The sequence below is a fragment of the Natrix helvetica genome (genome assembly GCF_964273705.1).
Source record: "Natrix helvetica genome assembly, chromosome: 13".
Classification (NCBI taxonomy): Eukaryota; Metazoa; Chordata; class Lepidosauria; order Squamata; family Natricidae; genus Natrix; species Natrix helvetica.
In genome coordinates, this window is record NC_138557.1 from 8219780 (window position 1) to 8235240 (window position 15461).

Sequence of the window (15461 nt, forward strand, 5' to 3'; positions counted from 1 at the left end):
TGTGATCCATCAGCTTGCAGGAGAATAAAGTAAACATTGTCGGCATCCATACGTTTGGCAGTGTGAAGCTAGGCATGTTGTGCGAACTGAGGTCATTTGCTGATAGAATCTCCCTTCTCCAAATACTGCATGCTCTTAAAAGCAATGGTTGTTAACCTGAGGGCCAATGAACTTTTGGATGTCTCTGGGTAAATTTCAGAAGGTTATTAACCTTGGACAGGAAAAATATCATCTTTATTTCCACAAACCTTTTAACTGAAATATAGCTTTAGAGCAGTGTTTCTCAACCTTGGCGAGTTTAAGATGAGTGGACTTCAACTCCCAGAATTGCTGGCTGGGGAATTCCGGGAGTTGAAGTCCACTCATCTTAAACTCGCCAAGGTTGAGAAACACTGTTCTAGAGTATATGAGCAGCGGTGGCACAGTGGTTAGAGTGCAGTATTGCAGGCTACTTCTGCTGATTACCAGATTAACTGCCAGCAGTTTGGCAAATTGAATCTCACCAGGCTCAAGGTTGACCCATCCTCCCGAGGAGGGTAAAAAGAGGACCCAGATTCTTGGGGGCAACATGCTGACTCTGTAAACCGCTTAGAGAGGGCTGTAAAAGCACTATGAAGCGGTATATAAGTCTAAGTGTCATTGCTAGAGTGCTATACAAGTTTAAGTATGGCCTCCAGACATCAAAAATCTTCGTTCAAATCAATGAATCTCACTATCTAAAATTATTATACCCTTAAAAAGCATATTGCCATTCTTGATTTCTCACCTCCCCCTTGGGAGGTTGAGAATTCAATCCTTGGTAGCAACAAATATTTCTCTCCTAGGTAGTGGCATCAGGAAGGGCACCCGGCCAGTCAATGCTCAGCTTCATCTAGTCACCCCGAATTTACCCCAAATTAAAGGATTACAAGGTTGTTGTACAAAGGGAGTTTTTTTATGTATATATTCTGTATGTTATTTCTTTCGGGTGGAATTTGGGAGCCATTAAAAAATATTGAACTTACTTTAGGGGGTTCGTTAATTTGTCTGGAATATTATAAAGTTTCCTGCTTGAGCAGGAGGTTGGACTAGAAGACCTCCAAAGTCCCTTCCAACTTTGTTATTCTGTGTTCTTGGACCTTTCCAGCTCAACGTGAAATAAAACCATATTACAGATTTTCAGCAATTGTGGTCAGAAATGGCTCCCAGGCTTGTCAAACAAATGATTTTTGCAGGATGCATATTTTGCCTTGGGGTTTAATGTCACCCCAGATTTTTCAGTTCAGCTGCTTAGACAAACCCAGTCAGCTCTAACAGTGCTGTATAGGGTTGGCTTTAAATGGGATCAAAGCAGATGATCCCTTTCCCAAAGCATCATCCAAATGTTAAAGAGTTGCACTGAAAAACAAAGAATGAGGCACTCTGGGGAAAAAATGGCTGCTGCTTCCCAGTAGCAGTTAAGTCTCTTGATGGAACAGTGAGGAAAGTCCCTGTCAAGCTCTGGAAGGAATCCCTCATATCTGTGGGACGGCTACCTGGATCAAGTCGAGAAGAAAAGTTCTACCATCCTCCCTAGGAAGGAGGGCAGCCAATGCTACGGTTTGAGCAGGACTTTTCAAAGACAGTCTGTGGAGAAAAATGAGGCAAACCACAAGGCTTTAAGGGGAGATGGAGCTGTGGGCCACTCTGAGTCCCCCCTCTGCCTTCAGTCCGAAGCACTGCTCATCCAGCTCTGCACAACTTCAGATGATGAAGTTGCTTTGTCTCCAGACCTCTTCGCCGGCAATATAAGTGGCCCGTACATGGAGAGTATCATCCAGCAGCACAAAATCTGTAGGAAAAAGAAAATGATGCCTTTCACCCCAGGTCTGATTGATAGGAATTTGAGGAGTTGGTATCCAACTCATTCAGGCACTACAATATTGTTGTGGCCCACCGGCGGCCAGTGGAGCTGGCAGCAGAGTCGGAGAGTGAGGAGGTTGGGGAGGAACATGGGCCAGTCCTGGGGGCTGAGGAAAGCTCAGACAAGGGCTCTGCATCAGAGGCAGACAGCAGTGAGGCAGAGGAACAGCTGGAGCCTGTTCCCAGTGTGCGCATGCGCAGAGCTGCCAGAAGACAAGAACAACTAAGAAAGCAGGGTCGACTTGAGAGTAAAGCCACACCTTGAAGGTGATTGGCCCCTCCCAGAGGAAACAAAAGAGGAGAGAACGGGGAGTGGGCTTTTGCAGAAAACAATTCATTCATTCGGATTGGCATGTTTTGTGTTTGACTTTACGAGACTGTGTGCCAAGTTTGCCTTGCCCTGCGTTGGGAAACTAGTTATCTGGCACTGCACCGCTCCAAGCGAGATAAGGTGCGTGGGGATAAATATTCCTCTGAAAGACTGTTTACTAAGACTTGCTGACGGTGAATGTAAGGAATTCAGAGTCGTGTAAATAAAAGAGGTTTTGCAGGGACCAAGACTTTGCTTCTTGCTTTCTGAGGAAGCCTGCGTCAGAACAAATATAGGAGAGATGGACACAACTCTTTCAGCCAACCTCAACTGAAATTCACACAATTGGTTAAACTACACCTCCCATAATTCTTCATTCGGCAGAGAAGGAGAAGGCAGATGGGCCTCTCCAAGGAGAGAATTCCACAAGTACCACAGGCAGGAAGATTGCAATCCTTGCAACACACCTAACATCTAAAGGGTGGAAGGTAGAACGAAGAAGATAAAGAGGTTTGTGGTTTGGATTTCCACCATCCAGAACCTCTGAAGTAGTGGTGAAGGGATTGCTGGACCAGGATCAAAAAGAATGAGATCCAATCAAATTCTCTGGGAGACTTTAGCCCAGCCTCTTATTTTCAGCTCAGCCTATCTGACCGGATTCTGAATGGATTCCACGTTGAGCTGGAGACAGTGCGATCCGAATTCAATCCTTGTAAAAATACCTGCGTCGGTATCGTAATCCAAGGTCCCCTTTTGATCCTCGATTTTTAAGAGCTGAGCAGGATGGAGAGAGGCAGCCTCCAGGGCTGCTTCTAACGAACAGGCTGCAAAATAGAAATGAGGGTTGCTTTTTAGTTAGAATCCCACAAAGGCAAAGGGTTCTTCAACCCTTATCCATTCTACACCCCTTCTGAATAGACAGGAGAATCTGTGATTGACTGTGTCTCTACGCTGGTGTTTCTAAACCATGAGAATTTGAAAATGGGTGGACTTCAACCCCATATTCTGACCTAGGCTTCCCCAAATCACAAAGCAGATTCCTTGTCTCGACAAAACCCCCTTTTATTAAGTTACTATGAATTCCCCTCATTCACATCCAGCAAAGTCCTGGCAAACAATCTTTCAAAGGTGAATTTAAAATCACAGACCTTATCAGGCTTGGAGAGCTGCCAGGCCGACATCTTCAAAACACAACTTGCTGTACAAGAAAGTACTTGGCAAGGAGTTTCAGAGAGTCACGAACCAATTAAGGGAACTAATTGTCTCCTGCAAACTCCACTTCCCTTTCGCTCCTCTTTTATTTCCTCTGGGAGGAGCCATTCACCGTTCACCTGTGCTTTTACTCCTGAGTCGGCCCTTGTTCCTTAACTGTTCCCTTCTCCTGGCAGCTTTGCGCATGCGCACATCGGGAACAGGTTCCAGCTGTTCATCAACCCCACTTATCTCCGACTCCGAAGGCAGCTGAAAACTGTCAGACAGCCCTGGCCCCATCTCTGCCTCCAATGCAGAGGCCTCATCAGAGCCTTCTCCGGACTCCAGGACTGGCCCATGTTCCTCCCCAACCTCTTCATTGTCTGAGTCTGAAACCAGTTCCACTGGCGGCTGGCAGGCTACAACACCTTCGAATTCCCCAGCCAGGGAATTCCCATGTGGGAATTGAACCTCTACTTGTGGACCTCATCTTTCGCGCCTGACACTGAGTCATTGAGAGGGTCACCCTTTGGGGAGTTTACAAATAAATCCCCAGCAAATCTGGCTCCTTGGAAGAGGGCAACTCTCTGTCCTAGTAAGCCAAACTCTCCTTACCGGTGGCATGCCTGAAATGTCGGATACAGGTGTCCATGGTGGAAATGCTTCCACTCAGTGTTTTGGTCCCTGGAAAGAGAAGGAGGAGAAAGCTGATCAGCCTTACATGCAAAGACAGTTGGATAGGGGATGATGGGAACTGTAGTCCATTTCACAGCTTTGCAGACACCTTCAGGGCCTTGAGGAAGAGCTTAGGGGGAAAACAAGCAGTCACCTGTGAGTATCTAATTGAGATTTCACCCTAGGAGTGCCCTTACCTGCAATGTAGGCATTTGCACCTTCTACCTCTACCACCAGCTGGCCCAGAGTGTGTCTGCCAGGGGGAAGTCCCATTGCTGGGATAGCATCTGTCACCAGGATCAGACCTAAGGAGGGATAATTTGAGCCTGTTAATTCCACCTGAAAACAACTTCAGTGTTGCACCAAGCCAATAAATAGCAATAGCACTTAAGACTTATATATCGCTTTACAGCCCGTTGTCCATGGGGTCGCGATGGGTCAGATACGACTTTGCAACAAACAACAACAAATTTAAAAATGCCCCTTCCCATCTCAGAGGAATAGTCCCCCCTGGTAGAGACAGACCTTGAGGATGGGCCCGGTGTGCAATTCTCAGAGCGGCAGGATTCGTATGGATCCCATCTGAGATCATGCCGTAAAACACTTGCTGGCCGGGAGGAATCTTGTCGCTTGTGAGAAGTCCCACAATCCCGGGGTCTCGATGGTGGAACTGCAACAAGAAAGGTCAGGACACAAGGCAGTTAAATCCATGGATTAGGAACAAGGACTACAGAACCCACTCTTCCATTTCTTGGCCGGACCACAAAACCTTAGTGGTCTCCTAAGTGGAGGAATCACAATTCCGTGGGATAGTGGGTTTTCCAAACCCCAGGCGTTAATTCACTGAAAAAAAATAACCTACAACCAGTTGCTTAAGATGCTGGAAGTGGAAACTTGCCTAGGTACTACTCACAGGTAACATGGCATTGAAAAGGTGAGTAATGAAGGTAGCTCCCTGACCAACAGCCTTCTCAGCCTGAGATAAATTAGCCACAGAGTGACCTACAAAAAGAAATGGGAGAGAACTCTATATACCATATTTTCCGGAGTATAAGACGCCCCGCAGTATAAGACACACCAAGATTTTGAAGAGGCAAATTTAAAATAAAAAGTTTTTGCACTCTGTAGACCTCCCCAAAAACGGCCTGTTTTTTGTGAAAACGAGCCTGTTTTTTTTTTTCCCCTCCAAAAAAAGGGCATGAATAGCCTTTAGGAGGCTTGTAGAGTACTCCTGGGGGCTGGGCAAAAGTAAGCAAAAAACGGCCCGCTTTCCGCTCATTTCTGCCCTCCTCAGCTCCTAGGAGCACTGCATAAGCCTCCTAAAGGCTGTGTACAGCCATTTTGGTGAAGGGGGGTGGGGTTTCAGGAGGCCAAAAATGCTGCGGATAAATTCAGTGTATAAGATGCACCCAGATTTTCAGCCTCTTTTTTGAGGGAAAAAGGTGCGTCTTATACTCCGAAAAATATGGTAATGTTCCTGTCAAGGTTGCAAGAATACATCCATATTGAAAAATAAGAACTTCACCATCCAAGGATAACGTTTACCCAGTGATACGCAGATGCCTCTCTTGGTCAGCTCCCGGATCACTTCACCACTGCGTTTCATCTCAGGGGCTAAAGTGACAATCCGGACGCAATCCAGGCTCCCATACATGGCCAGAAAATCCTGAAAGCCTCCCGACTCAAAAGTGCGGAGGCAATTTTCTGGGTGAGCCCCCTTCTTCTCTCTGCTGATGAAGGGACCCTCCAGGTGAATCCCTGCCGAAGGAAAACAGAAACAGAAAGACATCCAAAGCTCTGAAACGAGAAGAGGCAAGCTTGTCTGGACCCTTGAAGATTTTAATATGGGCCCTACGACAAACTCCAACTGAAGTTAAGGCCTGTAGTAAATTTTCAAAACTCCAAGACCTTAGCCATGATGATCTAGAGTAGCGATCACCAACTGGTGATCCGTGGACCACTGGTGGTCCATGAGAAAATTTTGGTGGCCCGCAGAAAAATTATTTGCATTTTTAAGATTGCACTAAATCAGGGCCCCTGGGCTGGATACGTGCAATGAACGCTTGTGTTGCTGCAGAGAGTCTCCCCCTTTGGGGTCTTTTTGTGAAGGTCAGAGGGGGGCAGAAATTCTGACTTGAGGTCCGCTTCAGCCTCCTGGTGCGGGGCTTTGGGCGAAGGCTGGAGGGAAGAGCCGCTGGTGGAAAAGAGCCAGAGGGGCTCGTTCCAGTGGGACTGCATCATGGCCTGGAACTGGCTGACCATCTCAGCCCGCTGAGCCTCCAGGCGCCGGTCCCTGGCCCCGCACTCCCACAGGTCTTCCCTCTGCTTGGAAAGCCTATGCTCGTAGTCCTCAGTGAGGTGCTTCTCCTGAGCCTCCTTCTCGGGCAGACCCAATTCGAACTGAACTGTTTTGCCAACTCTTTCTCCTGGTGGCTGCTTAGCTCCAGCAACTGCTTCCTGTTGGGACCCTAAGGAGTCCGGGTGGAAAGGCGAGGAATAGCTGGGAGGGGAGGGGCGAGTAGAGGCCGGTGAAGTGCCCTCGATGTGAGTGACATTGAGTTGGCCATACCCACCCAGTCACACGACCACCTAGCCACGCCTACTCAGCCGGTCATTAGGCAGATCATATTAGTGGCCTGCAGGATTTAAAATTATGAATGTAATGGTCCCCCTGAGGTCCGAAAGGTTGGTGACCATTGATCTAGAGTTCTTGAAGGCGTTTACCCTCAGAAGGGCACCAGATTAGAGAAAAGTGCAAAAGATCTTTATCTTTCTTACCCCATCAAAAGATACAACTATTAACGATGAATGATTCTTATTCACCTAAGACACCAGCTCCATGGGGCCCTCCGTTTTGTACACGGATCTGAGGTAGAACCTAGTTAGTAGGAGAGAAGACAGTGGGACCATTGTTACTGAATCACATGTACAGGTGTCTATCCATAAAATGTAATCGTCTTTCTTTGATCAATTCACTTATTCACCAACTCCATATTATCAAACGAGATCAAAAAGAAGCAGTGAGAGAGTAGGTCCCTCTTGATAGAATAAAAGAAAAGTGGCAATAGCTGAGTCAGAATTAGCCAAGATTAATCAGGGGTGTAAAGGTTCCCCTCGCACATATGTGCTAGTCGTTCCCGACTCTAGGGGGCGGTGCTCATCTCCGTTTCAAAGCCGAAGAGCCAGCGCTGTCCGAAGACGTCTCCGTGGTCATGTGGCCGGCATGTCTAAATGCTGAAGGCGCACGGAACGCTGTTCCCTTCCCACCAAAGGTGGTTCCTATTTTTCTACTTGCATTTTTACATGCTTTCGAACTGCTAGGTTGGCAGAAGCTGGGACCAAGTAACGGGAGCTCACTCGGTTATATGGTGCTAGGGATTCGAACTGCTGAACTGCCAACCTTCTGATCAAACTTTTCTCCAGGTGCTGAATGTGTTGCACAAAACGCTTGTTCTGCTTTTTCTCCCAACTAGCAACCTAAACCATCAACCATGGTGGAAAAACTATAGAGGCCAGGTTGACCCAATTCAATCAAAACAAAACAAAAACCCATGTTACAGCTTTGGATCTCCTCACCTTGTGATAGACCGAAGATGGTGAGGTCACCATCGTTGGGCAAAACGAAGTCACTCCATTGGACAGTATCCTCTGACCAACCAGTGAAATTCCTGCTTGTGCATCATCTGTAGCCAGAGAAAAATCTACTCCGAACCCCCCTGAGAAGACAGAAGGAGAGGCCCATCCTTGTTATTTAGGTTGTCCAGTGACTTGCCTCTGTGCAAAGCAAATCTATACACCTGGATAATATACTCCTCAGATGGTGAGATTAACTTATCTCTGGCTTCCCAATGACAATCCATCTTTAGAAATGTAATTGCCCTTTCCCAATCCATTCTAACCGAGGTTGGTTACAGCATAATCCTCTGATTGCTCGCAAGTATCTTGAACTGTATCTTCCATTAGCCAAGTGCTGCAGCCTGCCAGCGGCCATCGGAGCTGGCAGCAGATTCGGACAGTGAGGAGGTTGGGGAGGAACATGGGCCAGTCCTGGAGTCTGGGGAAGACTCTGATGAGGGCTCTGTGTCGGAGGCAGAGATGGGGCCAGAGCCATAAGAAGGATATAAAAGAGGAGCAAAAGGGGAGTGGAGTTTGCAGGAGACAATTAGTTTGCTTAACTGGTTCATGACTCTCCAAGACTCCTTCCCAAGTTTTGCAGATCTCGGCCTGGCAACTCTCCAAGCCAGATAAGGTCTGTGACTGTAAATCCTCCCTCGAAAGACTTTGCTGGAGGTGAATGAGCAGAATTCACAGTCAATTAAAAAGGTTTTTTGTCGTGACAAAGAGTTTGCTTCAGGCTCTCGGGAAGCCTCGGTCAGAACACCAAGTTGGTTACAGCTATTGGGAGCTGTGGACTCTAAACATCTCCACAAGAGATGTGACCTTGTGGTGAGATGGGTGGCAACTAAATTTAATAAATAAATACATCTCACTCTCTTTCTTTGCAGTCTGACTTTACAACCAAGCTATGAAGATTCTAACAGGAAAATAAGCAAATAAAATGTGCCACCAAATATTTTTGTAGATGATGATCAGGCTGAACTGAAGGAGAGGTCAAATGCATCATCAGTCTCGAATCCCTTTGTGCCCGCAATAGATCTAAGTCCAGCCCACCTTGAATTCTGCTGACTCTTATCCATTGCCGATTTGCTTTGACTGCTTTAGCATACAATAAGTGCTAAATCCTTGCTTAGCCATGGAGACCGAGTAGAGCAAGTGGCCTGTTTTAAGTTTCTGGGTGTTGTCATAAAAGAGGACCTGACCTGGGGCAACTCTCATTGCAGCCCTGGTCAAATGGGCCCAGTGGTGACCTTCTACCGCTGCATCGTAGACAGTATTTTAACTTATTGCACCTGTGTATGGTTTGCCAATTGCACAGTGGCAGATAGAACAATGCTCTAGAGGTTAATGTCATTGCCCAGAGGATCATGGGTTGCCCTCTCCCCTCTTTGGAAGAGCTTGATAGCTCCCGCTGCCTTAAGAAAGTTCAAAACATCCTTAAAGATCCATCTCATCCTGGGCTCCCTTTTTTTTTGAACTATTACCATCTGGCAGCCGGTACAGGATAATAAAAACAAGGACAAATAGGCTGAAAAACACCTTCTATCCCAGAACACTAACTATACTGAATTCTACTGTATAGTGCAATACTAATGCAATATCAGGGGTGGGGGTGGGGGTTGTCAATTTAATTGTATAGAATGTGAAGGATGTGTGTTTGTGTTTTATTTTTATAGTTATAATGTACATGCAAGATGGCATTTAATTTCGTTGTACGAGGTACAATGGCAATAAAGTGAACTTAACTTAAATATATATATATTTATTTGAACTGCCTGGACTCCTGATGTCATGTGCTTGACTTGGATTGGGGCCCTTGGCTTTCTCCTAAGCAACAGCAGTTGCAATGCCTTACCATTGATTTGTACATCAATGAAGCCCGGTGCCAGGATGCTGCCTTTGCAATCCAGTTGGACATCTGCAGACTTTTTCTCATCGAAGAACACCTTCTCTGGGTTTAAGATCTTCCCGTCTCTTACCCATAGATCCTCTCTGAAAACAGAAGGAGCTAGTCATCCATCCATCCAATATATATGTATGTATGTATGTATGTATGTATGTATGTATGTGTGTTACAACCCCTGGTATGCCTAAATATGGGAGGAAGGTCACTACTCCCTCTTTCTGTCCTTCGGCTCATTGCAGAAGACCATCCAGGCAGAAAACCATATTTTTATTATTAATGTTGCCTTTGCTATGTTTGTGTTGTATTTGTACTGATAAATAAATAAAGGGAGACTAGTATAGATCTATTTCGAGCTAATTAGCGCTCATCAGCTAGCCATACCCTTACTGGCCCAGGTTCAAATCCCAGTAAGGGTATGGCTAGCTGATGAGAGCTAATTAGCTCGAAATAGATCTATAAAAAACAGCTGTGTCTGTGTATGTTCCAGCATAACTCTGAAACGCCTCCAGCAATTCCAACCAAACTTGGTACACAGATGACTTAGTCTCTGGAAACAAATACTATGGGGGGGGGGGGGAGGGGGGAAAGATACCCCTAACCCCCATCGAGATATGTGTTCTGTTAAGATACAGCCTGTTGTGCCTTAAAATGGCTTCTACTGTACCGCTGTAAAATGGTTTCTACTGTACAACGCAGTGGAGTTGCCATGGTAATAGCGTCACAGTACTCCACAAGGGGCTCCCTCTGCTAAGGGCGAAAATGCAACATTAGAAATTATGTTTGGTCCGGACATTTTCCCCCTATAAATAAATACCTGGGCAACAACGTGTTATCGGCTAGTTCTTAGATGAAATTTTCACTTGGGTGATTGGATTTAGCCAATCACCCGAGGCAGTTTTCTGCTGGAATCTTAATGGTAATTTATTCTGCGGTGAACAGAGTTTTATTCTCTATCCAGAGAGTTTGCTAAACGATGGTTTGGTTCTATCAAGATTGATTGATTGTAAGCTGGTGAGGAAAGAGAGGACTAGAAGGCACTAGTTTCTAAGGGAGCCTTCTCTTTACTCATGAGGTTGTCTGATCTCAAAGTTTTTCTCCCTTTGGAGAAGATGGTTGGAGATTATTGTTGCGAGGTGCCCAAAATTCAATGACACGCCAAAATGGTAAAAAGTGTTATGGAATGCCGTGGACTGGATTCCCAGAAGAGAGGATTCCAGAAGAGTAAGAGTTTGTGTGAGATAAAGAGGGTGAAGACAGTTCCTCCCAAATAATCCCCAGAGTATATGCTTCATGCAGTGAATAGTCTGCTTCAGTTTGGTAAGATTTTGTCTATAAGAGTGGAAACAATAGCAATAGCACTTACACTTATATACCACTTTACAGTGCTTTACAGCGCTCTCTAAGAGGTTTACAGAGTCAGCCTCTTGCCCCCAACAATCTGGGTCCTCATTTTACCCACCTCGGAAGGATGGAAGGCTGAGTCAACCATGAGCCTGGTGAGATTTGAACTGCCAAATTGCAGGCACCCAGCAGAAGCCGCCTGCAGTACTGCAGCCACTGCAACTCTTAATAATAAAGAATTCTGCTTGGAAGCTTCATCCCCCAAAGCCAACATCTGTCTTGGCTTTTAAGGTCCGACAGAAAATTATAATGTATAAATAAATGGAGCAATAAGTATTATCGGTTCCTTTCTACTTAGAGGACATAAACCTTAGCGGAATGTTCTTTAGAAGAGAATATTTGCAACTCGTGGTTGAAATGGGGAGTCCCTGGTTTCTCCCACTTTTTTTTTTTTGCAGACATTTCATTACCAAACTAGGTAACATCATCAGTATTAGATGGGATTGAGGTTTATTCCGTTTACATACAAGCCCCTTTTAGCATTGATGTTACTTAGGTAAGGAAACATCTGCAAGAAAACAATCCAGCTCAGAGAGCCCCAAGAGAATATTCTTTGGGATAACTACCTTACCCATTTCCATTGGAAGCCTAGCATTCCATGCTTATATCTAAATCATTAGAACAAGATGGAAACCGAGAAGAAAGTCCTTACCTTTGCAAGACATGTTCCTTCAAAATCCGGCAGTTGGTAAATTGGAGGATTGGCGCATCCACAGTGGATTTATGGCATGGCATCCTTCAAGCCCTCGTGTGAGACAACTATAACAGTATGGAGGGAAGACGAAAGAAGCAGCCGCCTCGGGCTTACCGGGCTCCCGCCGAGCCTTTTCCCAGCCCGGAACCAACTTCTCTCCTTCGAGGTTGCCCGCAAGTTCCCGATACGGGTCACGTGACCGCGCGCTCCACATCAGCTGACGGGGGGAGCGATCTCTCTCTCTCTCTCTCTCTCTCGGGAGGGTCACGTGAGCGGCGGCGGCGAGTCGCCATGATGGGAAGGGAAGTGAGGGGGAGGGAGGACGGGAGCGTTTTCGTCGGCCGCCGCCATCTTGGTGAGGTCGTAGCGATGCGGAAAGAGCGATGCGCCAGTGCGTGGGCGGAGTTGATGTGGACTACAAACTCCATGCTTCTGTTGTTCCCTACGTCTTGTCCCAGATGTAGCTATCCGTCTGCAGACTTCCCCCCCCCCCCGATTTATTCACATCCTTACTTAGAAAAATGTATGGGGTCATCCATTTCCTTCCCCAATAATACTGGCTAGTTTTTAAAGCTGGGATTTAAAAATCCATAAAGACATTTTATGTAGGCACCTAAGTATCACTTGCGTTTCTATCCCTGGGCAAATCAGTTGGATCTTCAGGGGATGAAATTGTAAAAAGGGCAGTAGTAATTATTTTTTTGTTTTAGTTCCTCCCTAAACTGTATAAATAGGGACGTGGTGGCTCAGTGGCTGAGCTTGTAGATCAGAAATGTTGGCAGTTGGGCGGTTCGAATCCCTAGCGCCGTGTAACAGAGTGAGCTCCTGTTAACTTGTCCCAGCTTCTGCCAACCTAGCAGTTGTAAAAAATGCAAGTAGAAAAATAGGGACCACCTTTAGTGGGAAGGTAACAGCATTCCATGCGCCTTCGGCGTTGAGTCATGCCAGCCACATGACCACGGAGACGTCTTCAGACAGCGCTGGCTCTTTGGCTTTGAAACGGAGATGAGCACCGCACCCTAGAGTCAGGAATGACTTGCATATGTGTGCGAGGGGAACCTTTACCTTTAAACTGTATAAGGAGAGGGCTTATTTTAATTTGGCATGCCGTAATATGAAATCCATTATGCAACATGCATGTGTCAAAACAGGTTGCGTTGCTTTTATTGCTGTTCTTGTGAAAACCCTGTTAATGTGGAAGGTGAATGTTTCTGTCAGTTAGGAATCTATTCCTAGCAGTTAAGGTGCAGAACAGCTACTGAAAATGGTGTTTTCCCCCCCTAAGTGATGCTGTTTTATACATCATATATAATATCTTGATTCACAGATAACACTAAGTCTTAACAGACGTGTTCACACATCATACCAAAGCAACATTAAGTGAGATTGCAGTATTTCTTCAACAGGAAGGATGAATTCAGCCCAAGTATCCCGAAATCGAAATGTGGACATTTATAACGCTCAGTATAATGTGTAGCATGTTAACAATGTGAAATTTATCTTTTTTTGTGTGCTTCTTATTGGTGGCTGAGTTTAATATGCGCATGCGCAGCCTGGAGAACCCTTTTTGAAGTACACGTATCCATTTCACTTCTTTCCTCCCTGTGGTGGTGAAAAGTAGAACGGATAACGCAGAAATGAGAAAATGATATGCTGATAAATCAATTTAGTGGCATGAAACTAGACTTTGGTTGGGGATGGAGGGGGGGGGGAGGAAGAAAGAGATGGAGAGAGAACACAGCCCTGTGTGGGTTTTAATAACATCTTAATTTATTCTTCGGGACCATATGTCCATTTGAATGTCAGGCAGTTCCAGCAAAAGAAAAGATTTTGTAGGGTTTTTTTTTTTTAAATGAGGAAAAAAAAAACTACGAAGCATCAAAGGCGCATAACGGAATAATACAGGTAAGAGTTTCCCGCTGCAGCATTGCGTCGGTTTGAGAATGACCAGCGAAAACAACTGGCTCTGGGTTGCTTGCGAAGAGCTTGTCCCCTCCCCATCCTCAAAGGGTTTCCTAGCCACAGACCTGCATATTAATCAAAGCTTCTTGTGACGAAGGCAGCAAGGACAGGAGTCACGTCTGACTCTTGGGGAGAAGTTGCAAACCAAGCAGCATGCTAATTGCCTTTGGAGCCTCGAGGCAATCCTTCCTTTTCTCTCTTTTGCTTCAGTTGAGCATTTGGGGGGAAATGAAGCCATCCCAATTTCTTGCAAAGCAAACAGGAGGAAAAATAAATACATCCTCCCAACCGGTCTGCAATTTGCTTGAAAGGGTGGCTGGGGCTAATGACCCCAATGGTTTGTTACTGGGGAAGATTTATCATCATTACCCGACATTTTTCAGAAAAAACATACTGGGGTTAAGCGCGGATGCTGGGAGCAAAGCAGAAAAGATGAATCTCTGCTTCGGGGATTCTTGTTTTCCAAAAGCAGAGAGTGCATGGTTGCTCTTCGCTTTAGGCTAATACCCCCTCCCCGCTCCCAGCCCTTTGCAAACACATCCTTGCCTTCCTTCCTGCCTTCCTTCCCAGCTACAGGAGGACAGACAGATCAGGAGATCATGCAAGCCAATCTCTTGGCCCCACTCCAAGTCACGAGGCCCAACGTGAATCATTGAGCAACAAGGAACAGATCTGGGTGTCCACTGAGTGTTGATTCCGTTTGTCTTTTTTTGCCCTAGCCTCGGGGGGCGTTCTCACATTCCAGACAAATGTGCATCCCAAGATGAATGAATGGATGTCAGAAAAAAACATCAAACTCGGCCAAAAGCCACATCAAAACACGGAACTAGGTCTAGAGGGCAGAGGAGTGAAGCAATCCTCCTACGCCTAAAAGGCTTCTGGTAGCCAGAATGCCGTGTGTTAGAATAGGTCTCCTGTTTACCTGCATAGGTAAATGTTGTGAATTGTGTCCAGCATGGAACTGGGAAGGAGATCTCTGGGATTTTAAAACTCCCCGAAAGACGAGGTGTGTTGCTATCGAAGAGGGAAAAAAAAACCAGGTTAAAGTTTCCTTCCCAAGCATTGAGCTGGCCTCGTCCATGATTTTTTATCTCTCTCTCTCCCCTGCTGCTTCAGTTCCTCTTTCTCCTTCCCTCCCCCTTCTTCCCTGCAGGGCTGACTCACTCTTGCAGCAGACACACGCTGGTGTAAAATGAAAAGTGGAACATCCGTTCCAAGCATTCTCTCTCCCCACCACCCCTCTGCAGATCTTGCTGCCCCCAAGACTTTTTTTTCTAAATGAAAAGAAGACAAAGAGTCACTGAGGTGAGACGGGCAGGACAGAAATGGGATGAAGGAATAAATAATAACAGCTGCAGCCCCCCCCCCCCACTCCAAGTGTTTCTTTGGCCAGCCAAAGACGGTACTCAAATCTATTTCCATCTCTGAAGCTTGCAAAGCCGAGGGAAAACGGTGACTGAGTCACTGGATTGTCCGTGACCTGAAAATCCAGGAAATACCAAGAATATACATAATGCAGAGGATTTAATTCCTCCTTTGTAGGCTGCGTGGCTGGCCTGGCTGGGGAAAAAGGGAACTGCATAGGATTCTCACAGGAGACGTCAGGCCTCACCTGAGCATTATGGCTCCTGCCTTGAGCGTCACTCTTCCTGTTCTTTATTTTGTTGGTTTTTATTTCTTATTCATATCTATTTTTTTATTTACAAGTAACGCAAGGCAGCAAACAAATCTCCTGTTTCCCCCACAATAGCCCTGTGAGTCAGAGAGGGGGCCAGGGCAGTATGCCAGTTATCAGCTGCCTTCAGAGTCAGACATCAGTGAGG

At 46.0% G+C, this 15461-nt stretch overlaps 2 protein-coding genes across 3 annotated transcripts in view; one reads left to right on the forward strand and one right to left on the reverse strand.

The window, feature by feature from the left end:
- LOC309398746 (lysosomal dipeptide transporter MFSD1-like) overlaps positions 1 to 15461 on the forward strand; it is a 332444-nt gene that overhangs the window by 253363 nt on the left and 63620 nt on the right. The window lies entirely within an intron of this gene.
- Positions 901 to 11874, reverse strand: AMDHD2 (amidohydrolase domain containing 2). 2 transcript variants are annotated; one of them, XM_081965927.1, is made up of 12 exons: positions 11791 to 11874; positions 11635 to 11741; positions 9531 to 9667; positions 7634 to 7773; positions 6881 to 6935; positions 5603 to 5815; positions 4971 to 5059; positions 4583 to 4727; positions 4255 to 4362; positions 3998 to 4066; positions 2914 to 3015; positions 901 to 1810 (listed from the first exon to the last, which is right to left on the reverse strand). In XM_081965927.1, exons 2-12 carry the CDS (start codon positions 11715 to 11717, stop codon positions 1722 to 1724), a joined length of 1230 nt encoding a protein of 409 aa, XP_081822053.1. In that variant the 5' UTR covers positions 11718 to 11741; positions 11791 to 11874; the 3' UTR covers positions 901 to 1721. The 2 variants fall into 2 exon arrangements, with proteins under 2 accessions (XP_081822053.1, XP_081822054.1); XM_081965928.1 differs by lacking the exon at positions 4971 to 5059.